This window comes from Cyprinodon tularosa, unplaced genomic scaffold, assembly GCF_016077235.1.
Source record: "Cyprinodon tularosa strain WSP-4 unplaced genomic scaffold, ASM1607723v1 ctg106, whole genome shotgun sequence".
NCBI lineage: Eukaryota > Metazoa > Chordata > Actinopteri > Cyprinodontiformes > Cyprinodontidae > Cyprinodon > Cyprinodon tularosa.
The window spans coordinates 1,140,622-1,167,888 of record NW_024037849.1 but is presented as its reverse complement, the minus strand read 5'-3'; the positions used below and the strand labels follow the sequence as shown (position 1 = coordinate 1,167,888).

At 39.4% G+C, this 27,267-nt stretch overlaps 2 protein-coding genes across 2 annotated transcripts; one reads left to right on the top strand and one right to left on the bottom strand.

Moving 5' to 3' along the window:
• The first annotated feature begins 890 nt into the window (after positions 1-890).
• Positions 891-10,744, top strand: dph5 (diphthamide biosynthesis 5). Its single transcript, XM_038286715.1, has 7 exons — positions 891-1,146; positions 5,906-6,030; positions 6,425-6,533; positions 7,172-7,292; positions 8,647-8,686; positions 9,967-10,070; positions 10,373-10,744. The coding sequence occupies exons 1-7, from the start codon at positions 1,012-1,014 to the stop codon at positions 10,603-10,605; spliced, it is 867 nt and encodes a 288-aa protein (XP_038142643.1). The 5' UTR covers positions 891-1,011; the 3' UTR covers positions 10,606-10,744.
• slc30a7 (solute carrier family 30 member 7) lies at positions 10,738-23,101 on the bottom strand. Its single transcript, XM_038286703.1, has 11 exons — positions 22,940-23,101; positions 22,587-22,688; positions 18,408-18,521; positions 18,248-18,335; positions 17,430-17,559; positions 17,143-17,313; positions 17,019-17,066; positions 14,463-14,598; positions 12,428-12,518; positions 12,184-12,333; positions 10,738-11,227 (listed from the first exon to the last, which is right to left on the bottom strand). The coding sequence occupies exons 1-11, from the start codon at positions 23,017-23,019 to the stop codon at positions 11,180-11,182; spliced, it is 1,158 nt and encodes a 385-aa protein (XP_038142631.1). The 5' UTR covers positions 23,020-23,101; the 3' UTR covers positions 10,738-11,179.
• Positions 23,102-27,267: the final 4,166 nt, after the last annotated feature.

The window sequence follows — 27,267 nt, the reverse complement described above, 5'->3', positions numbered from 1 at the left end:
TAATTGCAAGCCTGAAAAAACCCTCCTGCCTGAGAAGCATATTATGTGAAAATATTGCAGAAACCTGTTATATCAGCCAGTTTTTATAGCAATCATACTTACTCATTTACACTAAGTAGATGAACTTTTGAACAAAAATTTTACTTTAAGGAGTAGTCTTGCCACACCTTAAGATTTCAACTAAATAGATGAACTTTTGAACAAAGATTTTACTTTAAGGAGTAGTCTTGCCACACCTTAACATTTCACCTAAATAATATTAAAAGGTATTGTTATTCTTTCGTAAATTCTTGGATAATCTACCAGTGAATAAATAATGCTGCAGACACAGACAATGTTAAAGTTTGTTCTATTCTTAGACAAGCTTTTTTGTTTTAATTATACATTTATATTATATTTATATTATTTACCATTTAGGAATATAGCATTGTGTCCCTGAATAGGGGCTGATTATACTTAAAGTATGACATTTCCAAGGCAGAGTTTTTTGTTTTTGTTTTTTTTTTGTTAAAAATATTTTAATGAAGAAAAAAAAAATCACAATTTGGAGAAAATTTGCAACTCCTACCAAAACCTCTTCATATCGGCGCACATGAATTGTGTAATAAACCTAAATTACAGATTGTATTTCCAAAATCATAGGAGTATGACATTCAATGGAGTTGAGTAAAATGTTTGTAAATTACACTAAGTAATTGATTATTTCATTATAACATAACCGAATTAACGGTGAGACATTTTGCTGAGGAAAATATACTAAAGCAGTTATTATTTCAACAAATATTGCAATCAGGGGAAGCATTTTACTTAATACATCATTTTGCTTATGGAGTTTGGAGCTAGTAGACCTGCCATTGGCCGTATCTCGTTGACAGCTGTCGTGACTATAAACACTTTACAGCGAGCCGTATATCGCCTTGTTTAGTGGGACTACACGTGAATGTGAGAGGATAGAGTCGTTTGGTTATTGTGGCTCCATGTGGTGAATTTTAAATATTCGGGGCTGACAGGATGCTCTATCTAATCGGTTTGGGGCTCGGAGACGCCACCGACATCACGGTGAAGGGTCTGCAGGCTGTGAGGAGCTGCTCCCGGGTTTACCTGGAGGCCTATACCTCCATCCTGACTGTGGGGAAAGAAGCTCTGGTAAGTCCGGAAAAACAAGGACCAAATGAAGGAAATATACACTGACTCCATTTATAAATAATAACGCAGTTATTTGCAAACGTGCTCACATCATTACAACAGCAAACAGTGACGTGTTAAAATATTCAAGCCGAAATACGACTTGTTGTAAATTGTCGTGAAGTTGAAAGAAAGTGGTGCAGGATTGTTTCTTGTTATTTATATATTTGAATATCTCAGTAATGTGTGGGTATTGTTTTTGGCCACATTAGGCATCCTGTAAATCTACATCTAACTGCAGTCCAGGTTGTTTAGGGGTTCCATCTCTGATAAATACATTGAGACTTTTTCTTATTCATCTGTGCAAAATAGATCAAGCTAAGCCTGATTTTTTTTTTCAAATTCTGGCACAAATGCTCAATTATATTTCGACACTATGGTCATCCTGTTTAACTGTGCTGGCAAAGCTTTTGAAAGGTTTGTATTGTAAAATCTATCCATTGTCATCCACAAACTGAGGTCAGGTTGCTGGGGCAACAGGTCCAGGAAGAAAATCCAGAAGTCCTTCTACCTAGTGCCATCCTCCAGCTCATTCAGGGGTATCCCGGTAACAGGGGCTTTATTAGACCAAACCCTCAGTGATAAACCATGGCTATGTTGTGGTTGCACCGATTTGCCAGCCGATTGATCAGCCTTGATTTTCTTAATTTTGGGAGATCGGCGATCAGCTGATATTTAGATGTGAAACCGATCCTTCACACAATCACATCAAACTCTGTAAGTCTAAAACTCACCCAGTGTCGATGCCATAAGCTTTAATATACATTTGAGAGCAGTTATTTCAGAAGTTTTTATTTTTTCACTGGCAATGATGCATTTTTTTCTGTTTAGTCAGATTAAAATATTGTTTCCTGTGATGCTATAAAAGCTCACATGGTCAGTTATAAAATTAAATCTGTACCGGCTGAAATCCATATCGGCATGTCAGGCTTTTTAAAGATTTGGCATCGGCCAGAAAACTGTGATCAGTGCAAATTGCACACCTAGTAATCACCAAACATTGTAGCACAAGCAGTAAATAGTGATGTATTTGTTATAGGGCTGAAAAAGTTAATTGTGATTAATCGATTATTGAAATCAATTTGTCCGTCTGTCTGTCAATTTATCTTTTTATTTTAGCATAAGGTAAAGTTTGTAAACAGAGTTAAGCAGACATATAGTTATTTTTTTCTAGCAGGGTTCTTATTAAATTCCTTAGTATTTGTCAATTTCCGTACCGTTTTTATTATTCTTTGAGCTTCTATAGTTTATGGGTTAGCTGCTTAGAGCCTTTACAGTGTATCAGCATGTTTGTATTTTCTTTACTAGCTGGTGTTAGCGGATCTATATAATATGGTGGCCGACAGGTGTAAACGCACAGTAAGTGATGAAACAAGCTGCAAGAACGTGTGATGCAAACTCCCATACACGCAAGCACAAAAAAACCACTGTGAAAGAAAAACACTGCAAAAAGGTGAAGCAGTTCAACAAACGGCGAAGTGAGGCTCAAACACACGGATGATGTGAGGTCCAAAATATGCAAACACAAAAAAACAAAATAACAACAAAGGCATCAGAAAAATGCTGCAAACAAGAAATGCTGCAATCACTAAAAGTAGCAAAAACCTGCAATCGACAAAACGAATACAAAACAAATGAAGTAACCACAAAAAATGCTACAGTTACACAGAGAAAATAATGCAAATACTGAAAACAGCTGCAAACTCTAATATAATGGAAGTGCTGCAAACCACTAGAGAGAGATGAGCAAAGAACAAACCATATTGGACCAAACCTACAATACAAACAGGTTAAGCCTAAAAAAAATCTTTCATTTCATTTTCAAACACATTATCCTAAAGTATTACACAGTAACAGCATAGTTATGCATAGTAATATGACTAACAATATGATTTGTTCTTTGTTTTACTAATTTTTGTTGATTTTTAACTCAGTTCAGTTTATTTATATAGCGCCAATTCACAACACGTCATCTCAAGACACTTAACAGTTCAACCAGATCATCCAGTCAAATTGATTCAAAGTTTTCTATTTAAAGAAAACCAGTTGATTGCATCGACTCATTGACTCCAATGGAATCCCTCCCACCAAGCATGCTTGTAGCGACAGTGGAGAGGAAAAACTCCCTTTTAACAGGAACAGAAACCTCCAGCAGAATCAGGCTCAGTGTGAGCGGCCATCTGCCAAGGCCGACTGGGGTTCAAGGAGACAGAAGCAGAGATACAAAAAGCAACTGTAAAAGGCGGCCCTGTCCAGGAAACACACAGCCAGGCAGACGAGCTCCGAGCCAGCTCTCATGTCAGAGGATGAAGAGAGCACATCCAGTTAGTCACAGTCAGAGAAACAGGACTACACTATAAAACAGGCCGATCTCCAACATCTATAAACAAAGGTGTTGATCGCAGCAGCACAGCTGATATTTCTCTCCAGGATGGTGTCACAGTCAAACAGGAACAGACGAGGTGAAGCTACTATGAGAAAAAGCAGAGAGAGAGCAGAACGATACAGATTGAACTAATAGATTCTGCAGAGTGCGAGAATAGAGATAGAATGAAGCAGAATAATGAAATAGGGTTCACTATGTCTTCCAGAAGTCTAAACCTATAGCAGCATAACTATAGAGATGGCTCAGGATAACCTGAGCCCCTTTAACTAGAAGCTTTATCAAAAAGGAAAGTTTTAAGCCTAGCCTTAAAAGTAGACAGGGTGTCTGCCTCACAGACTAAAACTGGTAGTTGGTTCCACAGGAGAGGAGCCTGATGACTAAAAGATCTGCCTCCCATTCTACTTAAAGAAATTCTAGGAACCACTAGTAAACCTGCAGATTAAGATTGAAGTGCTCTGTTAGGAACATAAGGAACAACATATCTCTGATATAAGATGGAGTTTGGCCATTTAAGTCTTTATATGCAAGGAGGAGGATTTTAAATTCTATTCTGGATTTAACAGGAAGCCAATGAAGAGAAGCCAGGATAGGAGAAATATGATCTCTCTTTTTATTTTTCATCAGAACTCTGGCTGCAGCATTTTGGATCAGCTGAAGGCTTTTAACTTCCTGATAGTAAAGAATTACAATAGTCCAGCCTTGAAGTAACAAATGCATGGACTAGTTTCTCAGCATCACCCCTGGACATGATATTTCTAATTTTTGCAATATTCTCAGATGAAAGAAGGAAATTCTTGAAACCTCTTTGATATGGGATTTAAATGACAGGTCCTGATCAGAAAATAACACCAAGATCCATCCATCCACCTTCTTCCGCTTATCCAGGGTCGGGTCACGGGGGTAGCAGCTTCAGACCCTTGGGCCAGCTTCTCTGGGAGAAATCCAAGGCACTCCCAGGCCAGCCAAGAAACATAGTCCCTCCAGCGTGTCCTGGGTCTCCCCCTGGGCCTCTTCCTGGTGGGACATGCCTGGAACACCTCACCAGGGAGACGTCCAGGAGGCATCCTAACTAAATGCCTGAGCCATCTCAACTGGCTCCTCTTGATGTGGAGGAGCAGCGGCTCTTCTCTGATTCCTCCCCGGAAACACCAAGATTTTTTTATTTATTATCTGAAAATCAGTTTAATCCTAGTGACTTTTAGATTTTTGCTTCTATATTTAGTAATTGCAGCATTTTTTGTTTGTTTTTCTGAAGCATTTGTTGTTTTTTTTATGTGTTTTTACCTGTTTCTAACTTCAAACATGTTTGCAGCCCATTTCATGTTTGCTCTAAGTTTTCAGCTGTTCGTAGCTCATATCTTTTTTGTTTTTGCTTGGCACATACGTTTTTGCAGCTCGTTTTGTCCTGTACCGAATGTTTGCGCCTGTCGGCCACTGTCTCATAAAAACATTTATCACCAGTGTTTGGCTGCTCCAGCGTTGTCCTACTTACCTTTGCAGCTTTTTAGATTTAAAGCAGCTTTGAGAACAAGACACTCTTTACCACCATGTTATACTTGTATGTAACTACTTGATAAGTATTTTAATCTTTATGAACTACCTTTGCCGAACATGCATTATTTCATCAAACTGCTAAAGGGTCCTTTTAAACTCCTTTTAGTTGCTTAGTTGCTTTTTTATGCAGATATTGCTGCCATTAACCCAGTGTTGGTTTTAAATAGATTTTAATGGTGTGAATTGCTTCGGAAGCGACTGCTAAGACACTTTCTGATTTACTTCGTTATCTGAGTAAAAACCTTTAGCAGTGTAAAATACATGTGACTTCTGAAAAATTTTAAAAAATAATCCACTGGACTTTGTTTCCAAGGTTTGAAGACGTTTCGCTTCCTATCCAGGAAGCTTTCTCAATTCAAAATGTCAAAATGAGGTGAATCCAGACATTTTGAATTGAGAAAGCTTCCTGGATGGGAAGCGAAACGTCTTCAAACCTTGGAAACAAAGTCCAGTGTATTGTTTTTTTTTCAATTTTTCAGAATAACTATGACCTGGATGACTGAGAATCTTCACCAGCACGTGATGTTTTAGGACCAGATGGAAAATGGCAAGACTTAGCATTTTGCATTGTAGGCTTACAGATTGAACCATTGCTTTGATACAAACAGGATCATGGACATGTTAAATATTTAAAGCAGAAGAAAAGGAGATTGTTTTTGCTCATTTTCGACTTTATAATGAATGAAAAAGTATTTGATAATTATATCTAATGCTACATTAACTACAATCATCTGTGAGTGTCAGCAGATTTCACATTTTTACCCCATCCCCCCCCCCCAGGAGGAATACTATGGGAAGCAGTTGATCCTGGCAGACAGGGACATGGTGGAACAGGGAGCTGATGAGATCCTGAAGGACGCAGATGTCACAGATGTAGCCTTCCTGGTGGTGGGCGACCCATTTGGGTAAGTCACATTATCCACGGAATCAGGACCATGGAACCAGAATCCTCCATCGGTCCGACAGATCTGAGGTCTGCTGCGTCAGGATGAAGAAGCTGTGACCGCAGAGTTGATCTCACAGCTGCTCTGGCCCCCATTTCTACGCATTTCTCCCCAAAAACCACCAGATTCCTCAGAGTTAATAACAGAGTGGTGAGCAGTTTGCCTGCAGTGCTCTGCTCAGAAACCCCGACTGCTTTTAGAAGTTATATGAAACGTTTATTTGCATCTGAACATTACTCTGTAATTCAGCTCTTTCATGATTTTCTTTGCTCAGTTCTCAGAAGACCAAACAAAAACTTTACATTTCTGACCATGGATAGTTCCAATAATAAACTTCAGCGTTTTCTCTTTCCAGAGCTACCACTCACAGCGACCTTGTTCTCAGGGCAGTGAATGCTGGGATCCCCTACAAAGTCATCCATAACGCCTCCATCATGAACGCCGTAGGCTGCTGCGGTCTGCAGGTGACTTTGTTTCTTCTGAATAGCAAATGTCGTGGAAGTCCGCCTCCAGGGTGTTAACCATACCTGGAAGAATCAAGGTTTAAACCTAAGAGAAAGAGTTCAGGGTTTTAGTCGTGATTATTGCCATCTTAATGCAAGTGGCCCCCTGGGAGCCACAAGGTTAAGACATCCCATCTGCCGCAGGTCCTGATTAAACTCATTAAACTGTATTAGTGTTATACCACCAAAAGCATCAAATTAATGTAACATCATCAATAGCTGAGCTGTCAAAGCGGCCAATCAGAGAGCAGGACCCAGCTGTCACAGCACGCACATAAACCCAGATTTAATGCTGACACGGTGTCTCCACTGAGATGTTGTTAATATGTTAATGAGGGGCTGAAGATGCTAATGAGCTCTGGTTTCCATCCACTGGGACTGGGTTCAGTCGGCCCCTGCTGTCAGAGCAAAGCCCCTTCATCAGGACCCCTTCAGGATTCAGCTTCTGGACAAAGCTGCAGCAGCAGCTAAAGTCACGGTCATGATACAGAGAATTAGGGATTCTGCTCCTGCTGGAGGGCTATACTGATCCGAATCATTTCATTGCACAAGGAGCTGCTCATAAACCAGAAGACTTTCTCCTCTTTAATTTTTTTTAGCTGTATAACTTCGGAGAGACGGTTTCTGTGGTGTTTTGGACAGAAACATGGAAACCTGAGAGTTTCTATGACAAGATCTGCAAAAACAGAGCGGCTGGACTGCACACGCTCTGCCTTTTAGGTGAGAATCGCACTCGCATAAAACCAGAAAACAAAAATTTTATAGTTACAAATTCTAAAAACTGTGATAATCCATATCAAACTGAATCATCTAGATGAACTTTGCCTCCCTTAGTGTGTTCAGGGAGTCCCCAGGTGTCACTTTCAATCAGTCGGGGCCCCCGAAGGCTCCTAACCCCTTAAAATAACAGTCTGCTGGGAGGTAAATGGCCTGCTGCTGTCTGTGTCATTAATATTCATTAGAAGAAATAAAGGAAAAAGGTAATAAAGAGTCAGACGCTCATCCATCATCTCTACATAAATCATGAATGTCAGGTTGTTTTGTTGCAGACACAAAGCACAACAGCAAATTCTTGCTGGTAGATGTATAGAGAACAAGGGAAGGTTAAAGGACATTATTACAATGTAAGGATACAGCAGTAAATATAGAAAAGCAGTCAGCTAAGCCACTATGTACAGAAGTCTTGGTCCAATTTTTATTGATATTTAGGGGAGTGTTGGGCTAGTGGTTAGAGGAGGGCACTTGTGCTCTGAGAAGGTTGCAAGTACCCAGTTCGATCCCCACACCCTCCACTCTGGGTTCCTGAGCAAAACCCTTAACCCCACACTGCTCCCCGGGCGCCGCACGATGGCAGCCCACTGCTCCCTAAGGGGATGGGTCAAATGCAGAGGTAAATTTCTCCAATGTGAGATCAATAAAGTGCAATTATTATTAAAGGTATAGTGGAGGATGTTCTTTTTCCTGCTGGATCATCAAAATAAGTGGTCCTTCTAATTGTCAATCATACCGGTGATATGTTTACATATGGCCGTCCTACGTGCTTGTCCCCATTTTCACTTACTGGTGGTGAATCTGACATGGCGGAAACATTGCAAATCATTTGGAAAGTAACCTTGTATGAGCAATGCAAACAGCAACATTTAAACGGAGCATGCAGGCTCTCACACGGGTTTCATTCATTCCCTCTCAGGAGCAGGTAGAGGGATGTGCATATGCATTTTGGCGAAGGTTGGTCTTTTCTAAAATTTGCGAAAAATCCTCCACCATAACTTTAAGTTCTCAGTAGGAGGACTGTGTTTATCAGAGGTCTTCCAGGTTTCCTAATGTTTAATATTTATCCTTTGACGTGTGCCATTTCACCGTCAAGTCCTACTGTTTAAATATCTCTGCATGTTTTGTTGAGTCTGCATAAAAAGGTGATCAAGCAGAAAACAAAATAATTAAGAGAAACAGCTAAAGTCTTTGATGGCTAATCGTGTTTTTAAGAAAAAGCAGAGAGAAGGAGATGCACGATCCTTCATACTACAGTACGTAGGTATAAGTTTTTCTCCATTTTTCTTGTTTTATTTTACAGATATTAAAGTCAAAGAGCAGAGCATTGAGAACATGATGAGGTAAGGTTCACATCTTCCTCTGTTTCAGTTTGAAGTGCCCTACTTGTCTCTGACCATCTCTGCTGATGGTGAACCCCAGCGAGTGCCAGGCCGCATTCTAAGGCAGAAACTAAAAAAAAAAATCAAAAATCAAAGCAGACCCACATAAAGCTGCTCATAATGATGTTCTCTCCACATAAATCAGATCCCATTCTGAACCATTTTCCTACCCTCTAACATTCACTGACCATATTCAGTCACCTCAGAGCTTCGCCATGTTTTAAATCCTGAGGTTTTCCACCAGAACACAAAAAAGCCATAAAACCAGGAACGTGACCTAAAGCCTCAACAAAGTCAAACTAAACTAAATGGAAAAACTGAATAAGAACCATCCTTAACTTTAATCACCCTTTCAAATGTTGCTTCAGTGATTTGTTTTCTACAAAGTTGTCTTAAGCCTCCAACTAGGGGACTTGACCCGATCAACTCCGGTTGGTGTTATGACTTTGACTAGACCATTGCATCGGAGTCTTTTTTTTTTATTTAGCCACACTGTTGGATTTGACGCCATTTGCACCAAACATTAGGTGTCAGACAGGTTGACCACAACAGCAACACAGGCCAAATCATCAACCCTCCACCACTAGGCTTTATACTTTGAGATGTTTTGGTCTCATTGTGCTTTTTTGCAAACCTTAGCCCAGCTGTCATACTCTTAGTTTCTCCTTAAATCCATGCAAAACTCATCCATCTTTCCTCGACTTCTGTCTGGAAGTGTTACATGCTGAGAGCTCTTCAGTCTAGCCTGAAGCTTTAGAGGATTTTATCTTTTCTTTGAGATAAGTCTGATGTTTTGAGTTATTTTCTGGAATGATAATTTCAGAGAAGATGTCTAAATGTTTTCCACCTGTGAATAAAATCTTGGACTCTCCCAGACTGCAGCAGCAAGTGCATAAAAGTCCTGATAATGGCCTTAATCTTATAAAAGGAGCAACATTAAACTGTTATTTGCCTTATTTTTTCTTTATTTTCCTAAAGCAGGGCTTCCCAGGTCCAGTCCTGCAGAGCTACTGTGGGTTTTAACTTTTTGATGCATTCCTTCTTCAATAGACTCAGATGGTTGAATCTCCTCATTAGCAGTCAGTCATTCAGGCCTGGTAATCAGCCATTCATTAGATTCAGCTTGTTGGAGAATGGATGCATCTAAAAGCTGAAGGACAGAAGCTTTTTAAGGACTGTAGTAGGGCGCCCCTGGCTTTAAGGGACCACTTTGTCAGTGTTGTACCGATTTCCATTTTCAGAGGGAAGAAGATCTATGAGCCTCCTCGCTTCATGACCGTCAGTCAGGCGGCAGATCAGCTGATTCAGATCATCCAGAGGAGGAGGGAGGAAGGGGAGGAGCTGGGTGAGTTGAACTTGATCTGCTTTATTGATTGATCCCCCAGTGGGCTTTTCCACATCAATGTTTCAGCCTTACTGGTATCAACTTGTTACATAATGGAGAAACTAAAACCCTGGTAAATTAAATAAACTAATATTTCCAAAGGTTGTAGATAAAACCTGTTTAAATAAAACTAAAATGTCATTTGCATTGAAAGATCTGTTTATTTTAACATTAAAGTCACATTTTGAAGTTATGTTGTTTCTGGAGAACTAACATAACTTCCAGTTTCCTGCTCAATGTTTCTGTCCACTCCGTCTGTCCAGGTGTAACAGAGGACACTGTGTGCGTTGGTTTGGCCCGGCTCGGCGCTGATGACCAGACGATCCGATCGGGGACGCTGCGTCAGCTGGCTTCATGCGACCTGGGCGGGCCGCTCCATTCGTTGGTGGTCACCGCCAGACTCCATCCCCTTGAGGTAGACATGCTCCGAGTGAACTCTGAGCCAGATGCGCTAAAACACCTGCGCATGATCGACAGCTCCACGTTCACATCCTAATCATTCTACCTGCCAGGAATCCTCCTGAGGATGGACCCAAACTCCTTTAAAGCAGAATGATCTGTACTGTAAATCTAACATGGACTCAACCTGCAGCTGTTCTGAAAAAAAATCAATAAAGATAAAAATCAATAACTGAGGAACTGATTTATTACAGTTTTTAAAAAATCCCACTAACAGGTCACATGATTTGGTCACAAGGTTTGGCACGGTAAAAAAAAAAAAAAAAAAATCATAAAAATAACGTAAGTGGTGACATTACACTGAACCAATCAGCAGATACCACTTGTGATGTCACCAATAGTGGGAGGGGCTCAGATTGTCTCTGATGAAGGCACTTACCCAGAATACTTTGCTGTAAACAAAGTTTAGAGCAGGAGGAGCGAGGAGAACAAGTCGCCCACCGAACCCGAACAGGTCCAATTAGTAATTATAAAACAGAGAACACGGGCGCAGCTGTTTGAGTCCTTCAGTTCTTTGCGCGCCCAGCGCCCCTTACTGCATGGAGGGGGTTAAAGGTCACCCGGAAGCAGGTGACTGAATGTGACTGGTCCCCGGGTTGGAGGAGAAGCTTCTACATGGCGGCGATGTCGATCTGAACGTACAGCTGGCGGACTCCGACCTGCAGAGAAACGACAGAGGCTGAAATGACAGCAGTTCACGCCTTACAGGAACCAATTCCGCTTCACACAGATCACAGATAAATAATTCATGGTTCACCACCTAAAACCAGTTCACTGAAAGTCTCCATCTCTACAGTTTTCTCCACCAAAGGAGCTAATGTTGGTTTGCAAGATGTCTGAAGCAGCTATGGATGGATTGTTCTGTGATTTTTACCACAGGAGTCTCTTAGCCCGACACTAAACCCATTAAATTGATGATCCGGATTGCGGTTGGGATTTAGGAATTTAAAAAATTAAAATATTCTGAGACAGGAAAAGCTGATGTCTGTGCTCTCCCAGTGCTCTCTAGTTTGTAATGGTTTTTAAGTGAGCCTCTGTTGAGAGGCCATTAGCAGCAAATATCTTTAATGCAGCCGATAAAAGTTCCAATCATCACAGATTAGATTAGAAGGAAGCTAAAAGTGAAGCACCTTCCTGCTCAATCAGCTTCAAGTCTTAGAAATGTTACTTCAGCTACAACAACAAAAGCTTTTTATTTAATTTTGAGCATAATCCGGCATCTTTCTAGGAATACGGTCAAAAAGGTTTCTGCAGCCTCTCTTGCTCCAGGAAAAGAATTTCCATTCTTAGCTACAATGCCATTTATTAGAGTGTAAGTGAAGCTGTATAGCCAACTGTAGAGGAGGAGCAATGGAGACTGAAGCTGAACAACAGAGCCATGAACTGGGCTCATACTAGAAATTAATAGCTTTATAAAACAAGTAATTATACATTTTTATTTTTCATGTAAATTTGACGCAGAACTGCGATAAAGTGAAATAATAACATGATCATCTTTTGAGGGAAATAAAGGAACCAGTTTTTTTTTAATTCTCCAATGAAACCAAGCAGGTTTCCTCAGAGCAGAGCGCCCCGTTTTAGATGTTGGCGTCAGCAGGAACCTGCGTTCAGGTACCTGAGTGAAGATGTTGTGCGTCTGGCTGAGGATCCAGCGTGTGTCGGTGTCGGGCGCCACCAACAGCTTTAAAGTTCCGATATAAACGTCCGTACACAGAGTCCAGAAGTGCGGTTCCTGAAGGTTGTAGACCCCCTGCAGCTGCTGCACCTGAACACAACACATCAAACCAGCAATTAGACACACCCATAGTACAGGTTATCAGCTTTATATGTACAGGGTGGGGTCTGAGGTTGGCACCAACCCTCTGGTAGCACTCTGGCAGGGCGTTGTCTAGTGATGGTGGAGTTCTCTGCATCAAGATACCGATGGACTCCTTCAGCAGCGGCACCACACTGAGGGTCAGAGGTCACAAAGTTTTAACACGTCACAGTGATACAGAAGAACAGCTGATCATCAAAACCAAGATGGTCCTGTAGAACTTCAGAGATGATTCTGAAACAGATCCACACAGGGTCTCCAGGCTTTTAGCCGTAGCTCCGTCTGAGTTTTCTCACATCTGTAGGCGTTTAACTCGACCCGAGCTGCACGGTGACTCCAACTTTCCAGCTGTCGAAACCCGATCTCTGTGGTCAGGTGAAGGCCTCTCAGCTGACCACAGCTCTGCTCAGCACAGTCCTGAAATATGCAGCTCTGCACGCTTCCAGCGATCAAACTACATCAGCGCGCGGCCAGTCGATTTATCGCCGCGGCTTCAGAGAAACCTGACCGCTGCGTCTGCATCCAGGAGACCCGAGGAGCCCAGACCAGACTCCAGGACAGTTTCCAGGAGGGCTGGAGCCCCATTAAGAACGAACTGAACATTCTTTACATCAGTGGAAACCAGTTTCCATGGCAGCCATCAGGCTTTAGATTGATTTTCATCCTTTCGGGTCATTCCCTGAGTGGAGTGTGTCTACAGAGCTGAAAGCTGAGAGAAAAATCCATCGGTCTGTTTATCCATCTAAGGAGTTTAGACTAAAGTTTGCAGAGAATGTCAACTATTGAAATTACAACTCTCCATGTCTGAGACTCATTAAACCTGCAGCAGTATCAGCAGTTTGTTGTAACAGCAGCTGATATTCCCTGAGGTTTCCATCTTTGTTCAACAGGACCTGTTAAGTTTTCTAGCATAAACTAATATTTCAAGTAGATTTAAGACCAGGTTTAAGTCCTCATAGTTACATTACATTTCCATTAAGGCCCTTAAGGCCTAGATCTTGTCTTATGTTTCTTTGGAAGGAAATTCTCATGTTAATCTTCACTTTAAATCCTAAAATTAGAAATAAAAATCTGATTTAAAAAGTTAAAGCAAAGCACCTATGGCAGATATAATATTTTTAAAAGTCATTTTCATTAAAGATCATAGCAGTAGCAGCTCTTTAAAGAGATTTATGTTCCTGGCCTGATGCCAATTGTTACTCCACAATGTTTTTTGTTGATTAAGAAGGCTTTGGGCTTGTTTTTTTCTGTTTGTTTAATCAAAGAATTGGAAACAGTCCGTCCTCCAAACAGCTTTGAGGTCATTAAACAGACATGAGGACCTTATCTTCCAGGATTTTAAGTAACAAGGGCTAATTGGGCAAAAAGAATTTCAAACTTGTAATAAATGTTTCTCTTGCAGATCTAAGAGATCCACGTTATAAAAATGAGCAGACAGAAGGTTGTGCTGGCACTTTGAAAGTGGCTCAAAAGGAAAGATGATTTTCTAAGCCATGTAGATGAAGAAATAATGCAAATTTTTTCAAAGAATAATAAAAACTAAATTCAAATGTTCTATAAGCAAGAGCTTCAGAAAATGTATGCAAGCATGTTTTTCCGTCATCTGCTTCCAGGATCTAGAAACTCTATACTTTTCTGGACTATGAATCGAGGCAGGAGGTGCTGATAGTTCCTCCGAATCCCTCTGAGGCTTCGAGGAACTTCAAGCAGGCATTAAAAGCAAATTAAAGCAGCAGCTTTCTTCCAGAGCAGGAAGTGATCTCACCCCATTGTTCCCCTCCCTTAACCTCAGCACAGCTCAGCACCCATACACAGCTGGACTCTAGCAGCCTTTAGACCAGCCGGTTGGTTGACTACTGAAGCAAAGGGCTCACACAGTAGACACAGCTGTGGTGTCGGCTGGCCACAGGGCGGCTCAGAGGCCCCGCCCACGTGTCAACCCTGCTAGAGGCTGTAGTTACAGCTGTCAGTTATCGGGGCGGAAGCCAAGAGAGCAGACTTGATATAGGACTATCTGACAAGCTGTCGGTATTTCTTTAGAGGAGCCACCATCATCTGAGTTTTCAGTGAGTTTTTACCTGACTCCGATGAGGAGGGCGATCAGCATGGAGCAGATAGGATCAGCAATCATCAGATCGTATTTCTGCATCAGGAGAGCAGAGATGATCACACCAACACTTCCCAGAGTGTCTGCGATGATGTGAAGGAGGACTCCTGGAAACCAAACATCACAGACATTTGAATTAATTTGTTTTCTGTCTGAATAAATCTGCAAATGGATTTTTTTTTTTTGCGTCAAATTTATAATTTCAGTACATATTCACCCCAAATGGTATCATATTTGTAAACATGTGACACAGATAAAAATCTCAAACACAAATTGGCCTACAGCAGCATGTGAATGTGTTTATTAATGAATGAAACAAAAAAGATGTGCTATATAAAAACAGGGTATTTACCATTTAAACCATAGTTTGTGCAAAACTAGTTCAATGTTTTTTTTATATTTTTATTTCTCCTCTTATTTATAGCAACTGTTAATTATTGATTAAAAGTTTAAGTCCAATATTTTAAAATTCTCTTTCCAGACAAGAACTTTTTTTTTCTGCTTACAAAAAAGAAGCTATGTAACTTAAAGTTATTTTGCTTCTGTAATTTTTTAATGTATTTAAGAGTAAATATACTGCAGTTTTATTTGATTTTTTTTTTTCAATCGTCATGCATGAAAATGCTTACGCATGTTTAATTCCCCACTGAGGAACAATAATATTTGTATTCTATTCATCTTTGATAGCAGAACGCATGTGCAGCTTCTCAGCTGAAACCCCTTTACATTATTTACCAGAATATATATATTTTTTTGTTTGTAAAGATTTATTTCTAGCATTGAAATATCCATTTATGAAACAGATATCAGGCAAACATCAAATCTCTACTTAAACTCAGAATTCCAGTCAGTTGTGCACAAAAGCTACATTAAAGGAATAGTACACCCAAAACATGATTAGCCTTCATTTTCTACTCACCCCCATGCTGAACAACACTCTGGAGTACTTTTTTGATATCTCAAATGCATCTGGAGATCTGGGAGGCTTCTTGCTGTCTGCTGACATTCAAATAATGGAGGTCTATGGCGCCCGAGGCAGAAAGGTCCATAAAAGTCCACAAAAAACGTGTCAATATTCCTCCATACTGCTCGTCCAATGTATTCCAAGTGTCCTGAGTGGGTAGCATCCAGAATTTACTCGAAACGAAGTCATTTAGAATGTTTTTAGAGCATAAACAGTAGTGTATAGGATTTCCTAAAAGCGCGTTCACGAGTCTACGGAAACCGCGGCAGACCAAACCAGATGAAAGTGCGCATTCAGCTCGGCAAAGAACTCATGCTCTTCCTCAACACTAAAGTCCTCAGACATTTTTCTTTCGTTGTTTCTTTCTTTGCACAGGTAAACAGCACATTTCTTCTTCTACGCTTGCATTATCGGCAGAGCAGACGCTGAATGCGCACTTTCATCTGGTTTGGTCTGCCGGCTTCCGTAGCGTCGTGAACTTGCAGGCACGCGCTTTCAGGAAATCCTATACACTACTGTTTATGCTCTAAAAACATTCTAAGTTACTTCGTTTCGAGTAAATTCTGGATGCTACCCACTCAGGACACTTGGAATACATTGGACGAGCAGTATGGAGGAATATTGACACGTTTTTTGTGGACTTTTATGGACCTTTCTGCCTCGGGCACCATAGACCTCCATTATTTGAATGTCAGCAGACAGCAAGAAGCCTCCCAGATCTCCAGATACATTTGAGATATCAAAAAAGTACTCCAGAGTGTTTTTCAGCATGGGGGTGAGTAGAAAATGAAGGCTAATCATGTTTTGGGTGTACTATTCCTTTAAGGAGGATGCCTAGAGGAACGACACTGCCCCCTGGTGGATTTGAGTTCTAGGTTCTGAGAGGATCCCATTCAACCAGTTTGATTTAAGGTCAGATTCCAGTCAGAGATGCTTTACCTGAAAACTTTCCTTATATCTCGGATCATTTAACCATAATTACACATATACAACAAACAGAAGAACCTATCTGATGTTCTCTTCAGCTCATCCCACAGCTTTTTTTTTTATAGTCTGAGGGACCCTGATGTCCAGGTGGGTTGATTTTTTAATCTTTTTTTAATGTTTTCCTGCTGAAAGATACTCATGACAAATATTCACTTTGTTGACAGATGAAACTTGATGAAGTTTATATTTAAAGGAGTCATATATCATCATGCCTTAATAACTCTGAGGTCATAACTAAAGATAGATTAAATTACCAGAAGAGACACAGATTAAATGAAAGGTTTGAATGCTATAAAACCAATAAAAGCATCCCATTCTCTCCAATTTTTAAGATTATATATAATTTTTAAAGCAGGTATTTACTTCCTTAAAGCTGCTTTCTTTGATATGAAGATCAACACAAACCTAGTATGCTCTTGTTTTTCCATGTTCCGTTCAACTTATATTTATCTCTTAAAAAAACTGCCTCTTTGATTTTTCATCAGAAGCGATGATTTACAAATGAACTGAGGATAAAGATGGATGTATCTATCTTTTATCTGAAGGTGATGCCGCTGTATGCATGTATCGTCTCACCTTGTAGGATCTGTTTACTGGAGCCTTCTCCTGGGCGCTGCAGCTCATCTGAGGAAGAACAGTAGAATGGTTCAGCATCATGTTCCTTTAAAACATCTATATTCGGACAGAAGTGCTGCCTCACTTTGACAATGCGAATCCTCGTGTCCTCCATGACTGTGTCCGTGACCTCCGTGTCCATGTTTATCGTGGCTGTGGCCATGTCCTCCGTGCCCTTCATGGCTGTGGCCGTGCCCTCCATGACTGTGTCCGTGACTCAGGCTGCCGTTGAACAGAGAGTGGCTGTGGCCATGACCTTAGGACCAAACAAGGGAAGCAGAAAGATTTAATGTTTTACAAGATTTTATCAAAAATAATTATGGGCTTTTTGGGGGGTTTTATCGTTTCCATTTCAGCTCCGGAACCAATTACCTCCATCTCCATGTGTGTGTCCGTGTCCTCCATGCTGGAACACAAAGATCCCGACCAGGTTGACCAGTAGACCAGCCACAGAAACAGGAAGCAGCCGTTCGTGGTGAACGTCGGGCGGCTCCAGAGCTCTCTGACAAGCAGAACAAAACAAAAGGAGCAAAATTAAATAAAAATTTGAAATTCCTGCTTTCTAAGGTCACCCATCTAAAGATTCCTGCTGTAATAACAACGTACTTGCTGCAGCTCCCAAAAACCTCAATGTTAAATATTTCAAACAGAAATAAGAAATTAGGTCTATGCCTGAAAATATGTGTTATAAGGACGGTCTAAGGTTTTAGATAAACACAGAGATCTAAAGGCTGGTAAACAAGGAGAGCTTCTGACAGAGAACTGGTGACACCTGATCCAGCAGAATCACTTAATGTGAGAGAGAACCAACCTTGCATATCATTTAAAGTCACCCAGTGTGGCATCTGCATGTTTATAAATGCACAATATGACAATTTGGTGTCATGCTAATCCGTAAAGTTCTGGTATTCCTGTCTAAGGTCACAGGAACCCACTGCTGTGACAGACCTTCGAACCGTCTGATAACCGAATGACAGCTCAATGAATCCACTCATAGCGGCACCACTGATGCCCTCTAGTGGCCACGCCTGATGTCAAAGCTCCTCATGGACCCAATCATCCACATCACTGGTCTACATGTGGATTAAACTGTCCTTCAGAGCGATTATCTCTTCTTCTCAGTGATTGAATTAAGAAATATCTAATATTGCAGTATAACGATTGTACATTTGAGGCTGTTTTTAAGTTACCTCGACTCCTTCTGAGAAGATGAAGAAGGCAGTGAAGATGAGAAAGAGTCCGTTGACAAAGCCTGCAAGAACCTCTGCTCTAACATACCTGGAAGACAAATACAGAACAATCAAACACAAGCTGAGTAACTGTGCTCAGAGCTACGGTGGAGGGGCTCACCCGTAGGAGAAGCTGTCGTTGGACCTCCACCTGGAGATGACTGATGCTGCAAGACCTGCCAGCAGGGCAGTGCAGTCAAAGAACATATGGAAGGAGTCTGAGATGAGACCTAAACTGGACACAGAGACAGCAGAGAAGATAGATGATTATTTATTCACTCCGGCTTTAGATGAAGTTTATCATGTTTTAATCAATTTGCCGTTTTTAAACACTTGTTTATCGGATTGCATTTGCTATTATATTACATTTGGTCACAGATATTTAGGTCTTAGTATTTACCTCTCTTGGGTCGGAGTCCTTACTAGAACAGTAGTAAGTAAAGCATCTAGAGGCACTTTAACCAGCAAAAAATACACCCAGATATTCTGTGGTTTGATGAAAACCTCCTTCTTTGTTTGAAGCTGCATTAAAACTGCAACAGCTTTGGTGTTTGAGTGGCACTTTGCCTAATCTGAGCTTAGAAATCAGCTCATCCTTAAACATTTGGTGAAACAGCTGCTTACAACAGAAGACCTTAAAAACTGCATTACAGAACCATTGCAAAGTCAATGGTTGATGCGCATCAAGACGCAGCAAAAGGTCCCACAGCTCGCTTTGAGCATAATGTAGCATAAAATTAGTTACTATTGTTGTAGTAAGACCAGAAGCTGCACAGATGGACAATGGTTGCTTAGCAACAAAAAGGAGTTGGGTTGTTCTCTTTATTAACTGTGTGCGTTCACTCTGGGTACTCCAGCCATTACCAAGACAACAAGACGATCATTTCCTCTAAAGCAGCATTGGCTTAATATCTGCTATGAAGTATTAAAAATATAATAAAATAAATAAAATCCCCTAAGTTAATTAATGACAATTAAAACCCAGAGCTTTAAGTGTAGACATTAACCAAACCAGGTAAAACAATCCCCTTGTTCCTAAAAGTAGAACAAAATTTTATTTCATTAAAACGGTTCAGATTGAAATCTGACAACATAGAGGCTTATCAGCTGTTTATAAATAAACATGAGTGACCATGACCAACAGGCATAGAATAGTTGTAGCATGTCTGTACAGCATTTGGGCAATGTTTTAACTCAATGGCGTCATTCAATAACTTCACCTAGTTCTATGAATGACAGGATCATCTGAGGGAGGGCTCTGGCAGCACATGTGTGGAATGCCAATCTATTTATTTCAAATTAGAGTTATTTAAAAAAAACAATTAATTATAAACCATTTCTGACTTTTCTTTTTTTTATTGCAGTATGTAGCATCCTTGAAAGCCATTTATTCTCTGGTTTTGGGATTAAAAAAGTGGATGGAAGGACCAGTAGGTGGATGAATGGCTAATGTGGGTGGACAACCATACATTTTTCTACATCATGTTTTTTTTTCTTTTGCCTTTTTTTTTTTTCCCCAAGCCCCTCTCAAAAACTGTCTCCAGCCAAAGAGTTTTGTTGACAGGAAGTAGGTTTCAGAGCCTGAGCAATCACAGTGAGGAAACACCAAGCTCCAAGTTTTTACTTCTCCCTGTAACTAAAATTGTTGTCGTCTACTTAAAATGACCTGCTGATCTGCTAAACTCAGGGGCGCCATTTGAGAGGGAAAAGATAGGAAGATCCAAAGGTCCCTTGACTGGGACAAAAGATATATTTATGATCTCCCTCATTTTTTAGCTGTAAACATTTTGACTAATTCTTCTAATTCTGATTATTTAACAACCATTAAAGACATCTATAAATCTTGATTATTCTCATGAGCAGCAAAACCCAAAATATATGTTATTACACGTATATATGAAGGAAAAATAAGTTCTCAGGGCCAGCATAAAAATAATCTGTCCTTTAATTAGGGATGGGAATCGAAAACCGGTTCCTGGTCAGAACCGGTTCTGTGTGTTCCAATTCCATGGCACCGCTTGGCAGCTCGCTTGACGATTCTCTTATCGATTCCAGGCAGCACCAGAGCCTAGCGCTAGGCAGCACAACTTCCGTCACGTTTTTTTACGCAAGTTACACACACTGCATTCAGTAAGCAAATACGACGTGACCAGGCAGAAGTCTAGAAAAGCAAAAAAAAAAAAAAAATGGCGCCCCATCTGGTAAAGCGATCGAAAGTTTGGCTTCATTTTAAGGAAGAGAAAGACGGCAAAAATGCACTTTGCAATCATTGCTAAAGTTACGACCAGCATGGAAGGCAACTCTGGTGGTAAGTAGCTAGTTTTATATCGCTGGTTGTGCTTAATGTGGTTCCTAGTTAATCATATACGATTTCTGGAAATAAACCAGTTTCCTATCTCTCTTTGGGGTTATTAAGGGAGTGTGCCTTTCTCGTTATTCCAGCCCTTCATTGCTAGCATGTTTATTTAAAACTACTGGTAGCTGGAATTCTTGCATGATTCTAGCTTTTGCAATGGATGTAACGAAACATGCTACGAAGTTGCTCAGCAGTTCAGGGAGCGAGAGAAAGGTGACGCTCGTTTATTTAAATCAGGGGAAGATGAGTTTATTTCCCGAAATTGTACAGTAATGTTTTTTCATTAAACAGAAGCGATAAGGAATCAAATCGTTTCACAGAATCGATAAGGGAATCTGAATCATGAAAACCTTATCAATTCCCAACCCTCCCTTTAATAAAGTTATAGTGAAACCAAACTGGACTATATTTTCACAATCCAACCTATTTTCTTTTTTTTATAGCTGTGTTCTGTTATTATTTTGATGGGGGATTTTTTTATGTAAAGTTCAAAGTAGATGACATTTTTCAAATTATGATTATTTTCCTTTGTAGAAATTGTACAATAAAAATTACATTGAAAATGTAAATGATACTCATCAGTGCATCTTTATACAGTTGAATCTGCTTATAGCGGTCACAGTGGTCCAGAGCCAATTTGAACACTATAAGCAGTTGATTAATATATCCAAATTTACCGCTATTTCACTTTTTTTTTTAATGCAGAATACCATCTGAATGCCATTTGTGTGGATTTTCAAAGAGAAATTTGAAATGAAACGGACAGCTTCAGCATTTACTGAAGTTTATTACAGTACCAAGCAAGTTTAATTACAGTATACTGCGCTGTGTGCAGACATAACTCTGGTAGCCTGGTGCCGCCGGTGCATTTTCTTTGTAACAAGTCTGAAGCTTGAAACAAATGGTTTCATAGAACAACAACATAGAAGATAACTGCATAGGCTACAGAAAATTAAAGCTAGCCTACCTCTGTTTTGTGTTGCGGATCTGCTGCTCCGCATTAACAAATCACTTAACATATTTAGATTAGATTAGATTCAACTTTATTGCCATTACACAGGTACATGTACAAGGCAACAAAATGCAGTTTAGGTCTAACCAGAAGTGCAAAAGCAGCAAGTGCAGGATAAATAAATTATCCATGGTTCCCTGGATCAGAGTGCTGTCCAACACCGAGTTCACTTCTTTCTCAAAACGATGTAAAAGGTCAAAGTTTTTGAAACCAACATGCAGGAGACCAGTCTTTAAAATGCAAACTGCATTCCTCATCCCCGCTCTGGACAATTTCCACATCCTCCTCCCTCTCCTCGCTGCGCACAGCACTGGTATCCGCACCAAAGCGCGGGTACCAGTACCTCTGTGATGATGTCCTCATCCGTCACGGGCTCTGACACTGGAGTGTTGTCATCACTTTCGAACCACATATTAATTATTTTTGCACGATTACATTCATAAAACCGCTAAAAATGAAGACTATTTTTCTTGATTACTATAAACAAATTATTTAAACAGCATTTGTAAAGAAATTATTCTGTCCCAAGCATTTTAAACACTATAAGCGGTTGATTACTTTAACTGTGACCACTATAAGCGGATTCCACTGTAGCAAATTTAAAGCGTGCATCTTTTTATATTATTATTTTTTTTTTTTCTGGGGGGGCGATAGCAATGTCTTTCATGGGGCCCCAAATTCCTAGCGGCGCCCCAAGCTAAATCTGAAAGGAATCAACATTCAGCACAACTTTTAAACTCTTCAGATTCAATGGCAGGAATCTCTTTCCTGTTTTGTCATGTGCAGTTTGATCAAACTGAGTAACTGCAGAGTTTCAGATTAAAGATGACGGACACGGACACACACACATACACACATAGCTAAAGCTAAGACTTACGTGGCACATCCAGAGAGCAAATAACACAGAGATGCTCCTATTGCTTTTAGCCTACCTGTTACTCCAGATGCCGTATGTTAACTCCACGAAGGCAAAGGAAAGGTTGAGGCAGAGGAAGAAGAACAGATTCCTGGACGTTTTATCAGCTAAAATTGACCTGAAAAACAAACAGAAACAAAAATACTGACCAAACAAATAAAACCAGAAACAAACCAACGAAAGAAGCAAACCCCTAACAGTTAGATCCAAAGACGTAATCAGCGCCACGGAACATCTTTTCTACAGCCTGACAAACCAAATAAAGCCAAGTTTGAAGCAGATTGATTGAAGATCACATCGTTTAAGGCTAACCGGGGTTAGCATCAGGCTAACAATCACGGAGAACCGGAAACAGCGCTCAGCTTTTACCTGAACCATCCGGACAGTTTGAGCAGCAGGTTGAATTTAGCCGGTTTGTACTCGTCGTCCTTTATAGATAAAGGTAACATTTTTACACCTGGACAGTCTCACTCTTACCGGGAAGGTAAACTGACTGAGATGCTAACTGTCAACTTCCGGTGAGGAAGGGTTTCACAATAAAAGGCCTCGCGCCATCCCTTTTTTTGGGTCTTTGGTTCAAAAAAAAAAAAGAAAGAAGAAACGCAATGAAACGCAAAAAATAACTTAGTATATTTACTTGATTAATTTATTTAAGTTATTTTTGAGTAGGCCTTTCTTTATTTGAGTGATTGCTTTGGGGTACTTTCACTCCACCACATATCAAAGTCAAAAATAGCACTTTCTACCTCATTACATTTTGAGGAAGCTGCTCGTTACTTGTTCATTTTGGTTTAGCTCAGCTTTGTAATCCACTGTTGCCTTTTTTCTTTCTTGAAATACAATTTCAACATGCAAGAAAGCAGAAATTTGGACACCGCTGTTTTAGAGTTTGCATGAAATGCCAAACCCAGGGCAGGTAATGTAATATTGAATTATACATATATATATATATATATATATATATATATATATATATATATATATATATATATATATATAGATAGATAGATAGATAGATAGATAGATAGATAGATAGATAGATAGATAGATAGATAGATAGATAGATAGATAGATAGATAGATAGATAGATAGATAGATAGATAGATAGATATAATAACATTTTATTTTTTTTAGTTAATTTTAGATTAGCAAACTGCAAAAGACAGTCAGTCTGCCAAGTGCTGAACCGAAGCAGATAGCAAGGAAAGTTAGGTGGAGATTAAAAAAAATAAATAAAAAAAAAAGATCAAAGTTACTTTGTTTGAAGCTTTAGGTAGACCTGATTTTGGATATTTGTCTAGCACACATACTGGGAAGAAAATAAATCTAATCATTTGCAGAACTATAAAATAAAGCTGTCTTTAAAGTTCTCAATACTCCACAGATTAAATCAATGGACACATAGAGGGGGAGTGAGGCTTAATGACAAATGTCCAGTCCCTTGAGAGTGTCTGTGTTATCTAAGCTTGTGCATTTTAATAACAGCAGTAGGAACAAATCTGGTTTTAAAACCTCTTTGTTAAAATTTTTGAGAATAAAAATCTCCACAAAAGAGAAAAAGGAGCTGAACCTCTGTGAAGGAGGCAAGAGTTTTTGCTTAAAACACAAGAGACAAGCAGCTGTCTGCCTGCTGAACAGTAATGAGACTGATTGTTGGGACTCTACGTATCTCTTTTAAAGTTTGATCAAACCATGACAGCAAAATAAGAGGACAAACAGATTTGATAAAATAATCATTATGTGGTCTATAAAATAATGGCATAGTTTTCCTAAACAGAACAAACCCTGATCAGCCTTTTAACACACGGACTCACTTAAAGCTCCAAAGTTAAATTTAAAATCTACAATAGCCCAAAGATAATTGTAAAAAAAAAAAATAAATGCCTGAGGTCTAAATGAATGACTTGGCTTCTGAAGTTTTCCCTAAAATGAACGATCATGTTTTTGATCTTCATCCCTGGCTTCTTTTATCCTTCCAAATAAGGACTAACAACAACAGATTCATCAGTTTGTGTTATCATAAATCTGCTTGTTTATACATAAGAATAAAAAAGGAGGAGTGATAGCACACAGCCATGGGGTGATCCATTGGAAGTATTATTCTGGACTTGGGAGACATTTTTTCCCCTTTCCTCTCTCATACAAAAAAATGCAGACATTTATTAGACCAAGCTTTTCTCTAAGCTTTCTGAATAAAGTATCCTTTTTTATTTATTTATTTTAATTAAAAGCCTTTGAATACCCACAATTAAAGTCTGGCATATGTCCCTTTAAAACCAAAGTGATTTTAAAAAGCGGGTTAAAAAAGAGAGAGAGTTTGCCATCCTGCTGTTAGGTTTGTATGCAAACTGATTTAAAATCTCACCACTGATTCAGACATTTTCAGTAAAACTGAGTCCAGACTTACTAGTCTAAAATCAGCTAAATGTTTTCCTGGATTGAGGGATAAGTAAAACAGCAGCATCTTTCCACATAGCAGTAAGATTTTAGTAAGAGATCTATACCATGTAGAATGAAACCAGATTCAGCCAATAGGCACAAGATGGCGGGTAGCAACATAAATAACTGCAACATTGAGATGATTGTGGATGAAAACCCATTCAAGAGTATAGAGGAGAACCACTAGGACTCAGTAGAGCCTGAGGAAGCACAGAGGCTTCCAGACAATAAGCTGTTGTCCTGAGAAAACAACAGAGGCTTCACCACATGAGAGAGTAGGAATTATCTGCTGCCAAGTGTTTGTCCAAAGCCAGAGCAGAGTCTACCAATAGCTTTGATGTCTCCTTTTAGTCGTCTTGCTGCTGAAATGCGCAATATAAAAAGACTGATGTTGCTTTCTATACTGACAAGTTTATGGAAATGCTAAATTCCTTTTTCAGCGGGGCCTCCTTCTAACTTGCATTGATTAGGTTTTAGCTGCAATCACCAGAACACCTCAGCAGAACCACAGGCTTATAACCCTTGTCCCATGCTGCACTAATGCAGGAATGGTGTCAGAAAACACCGAAGAGCTATAGGCCACTCGATGTGTAACAGTTCTATATACTATGTAATGTATGTAAATGTAAATCCCTTTGTTATCCCACAATGGGGAAATTCACTCTCTGCAGAATATAATGCATTTCTATTTTGCATATATCAAAGCTTCCCTTCTCACCTTTTTAAGAAATATTATTGCAATTAATTATTTTTATTTTGTTTCAATTTATTGACGTAACCTTGTACCGTAGAAAGAAATTGGAATGGTAAAAAGCATTTTGCTTTCCTGAGTTAACTCGACTCCGATTGATTTACTATCACTTAACCAAATTTTAAATGGTGGCATTTTAGCCTACTTGGTCTTTTTACGCTTTTTGTTTTTGTTTTGTCAAACATGGAAATATTACATTTTAATTACGTACATTTTAAGCAAGGGAAAGTTTGGTTCTTGTTGTGTGAGTAATTGTACTCTTAATGTTGAAACAAAATGTTTTTGCTTTTTTATTCCATGTCCTAAATTTTAATTAGGGAAAAAAATGTCTGGCAGGTTTTAATTAAAAAAATGGAAAGAACATGTTAAGAAATACAATTATAAAAACAAAACAAAACAATCATGATTTCATAACTCTTTCCAAAACAAGACACATAGTTTTGCTTCTCCCTACTTAAAGGTAGACATTGATATCATGTCATTTTGTTTCTTCTAATCAGATGTATAAAATTAGAGTAACCATCAAGAACCTTTATTATATAGAAGCAGGAGCTAAAAAGCAACTGGGAATTGATTGAGATTTTACAAAAAATAAACAAGAAAAAAAAACTCAGGTTAAGTTTCAAATTAGAAAATTAAAAAGGAAAAAGAAAGAAAAACAGAAAGCAATAAATAGAGGAATGCTAAATAGAGTCTGACCAGTAGAGGGCGCCCCTGTGCAGAAGATGAATCTGGAGTCTCTAATGTCATTGTGAGCTGTTTCATTATCAGTTGCGTTACAAGAAACTAAAGTAGGAAGCAGAGATTTATCTTTCTTTCTTTTTTTTCTTTTTTTTTTTTACCAGATCAAAGGTGTTGAAGGATATTTTTGCTCTATTATTTAAAGAAAAAAATAAAATAAATACCTGTAGAATTTTCCCATATCCTCTCACATTACAACCACATGATTCAATGCATTTTATTTGGATTACAGAAATAAGTAAAGAACAAGTAGGGCGTACTTAGGGAGAGTAAGGAAATTCATGCATTACTTACCGTTTCAGTCACAAATAAAAATCTGAAAAGTGTGGCATGGTTTTAATATGTGCCAATTTCTCAGTAATCTGTTGACTGAGCAATTGTTGACTGATCTGTCAGTGGTCTGTACTTTTACCAGGCCATTCTACCCCTCTGGTTTCAATTTTTTTAGGAAGCAAAATTATTGTCACTCTTCCATATAGACCAGCTGGTGGGTGTTATGTAATTGATCTGTCTCACCTGGAGCAAAGCGATGGGTGATCTCCTCCTCACCTCCTACAGAGAGACCAACCTGGCTCACACCTTTGATCCATTAAGACACAAGGAGCCAACACTGTTCACCTGACAGCCTAAATCATCACAGTTTTTTTTCTTCCCTCAACACGTATAGACAGGTTGAAGAAACATCAGCTCTTATTAGGAGTGGATGAGAGCAGGACACATCGGTTTCCACCTTGGATGAAAAGGAAGATATAAACAGACATTAAGA

Excerpts from the sequence above, each read along its gene's own strand:
- dph5 (XM_038286715.1), top strand. The coding sequence starts at position 1,012 with ATGCTCTATCTAATCGGTTTGGGGCTCGGAGACGCCACCGACATCACG. Across the intron at positions 1,147-5,905 it reads CTGTGGGGAAAGAAGCTCTG|GAGGAATACTATGGGAAGCA; the intron begins GTAAGTCCGGAA and ends CCCCCCCCCCAG. Across the intron at positions 8,687-9,966 it reads AGCATTGAGAACATGATGAG|AGGGAAGAAGATCTATGAGC; the intron begins GTAAGGTTCACA and ends TTCCATTTTCAG.
- slc30a7 (XM_038286703.1), bottom strand. The coding sequence starts at position 23,019 with ATGTTACCTTTATCTATAAAGGACGACGAGTACAAACCGGCTAAATTC. Across the intron at positions 17,560-18,247 it reads TCTTCTCAGAAGGAGTCGAG|AGAGCTCTGGAGCCGCCCGA; the intron begins GTAACTTAAAAA and ends TCTGCTTGTCAG. Across the intron at positions 17,067-17,142 it reads CGAGGATTCGCATTGTCAAA|ATGAGCTGCAGCGCCCAGGA; the intron begins GTGAGGCAGCAC and ends GTTCTTCCTCAG.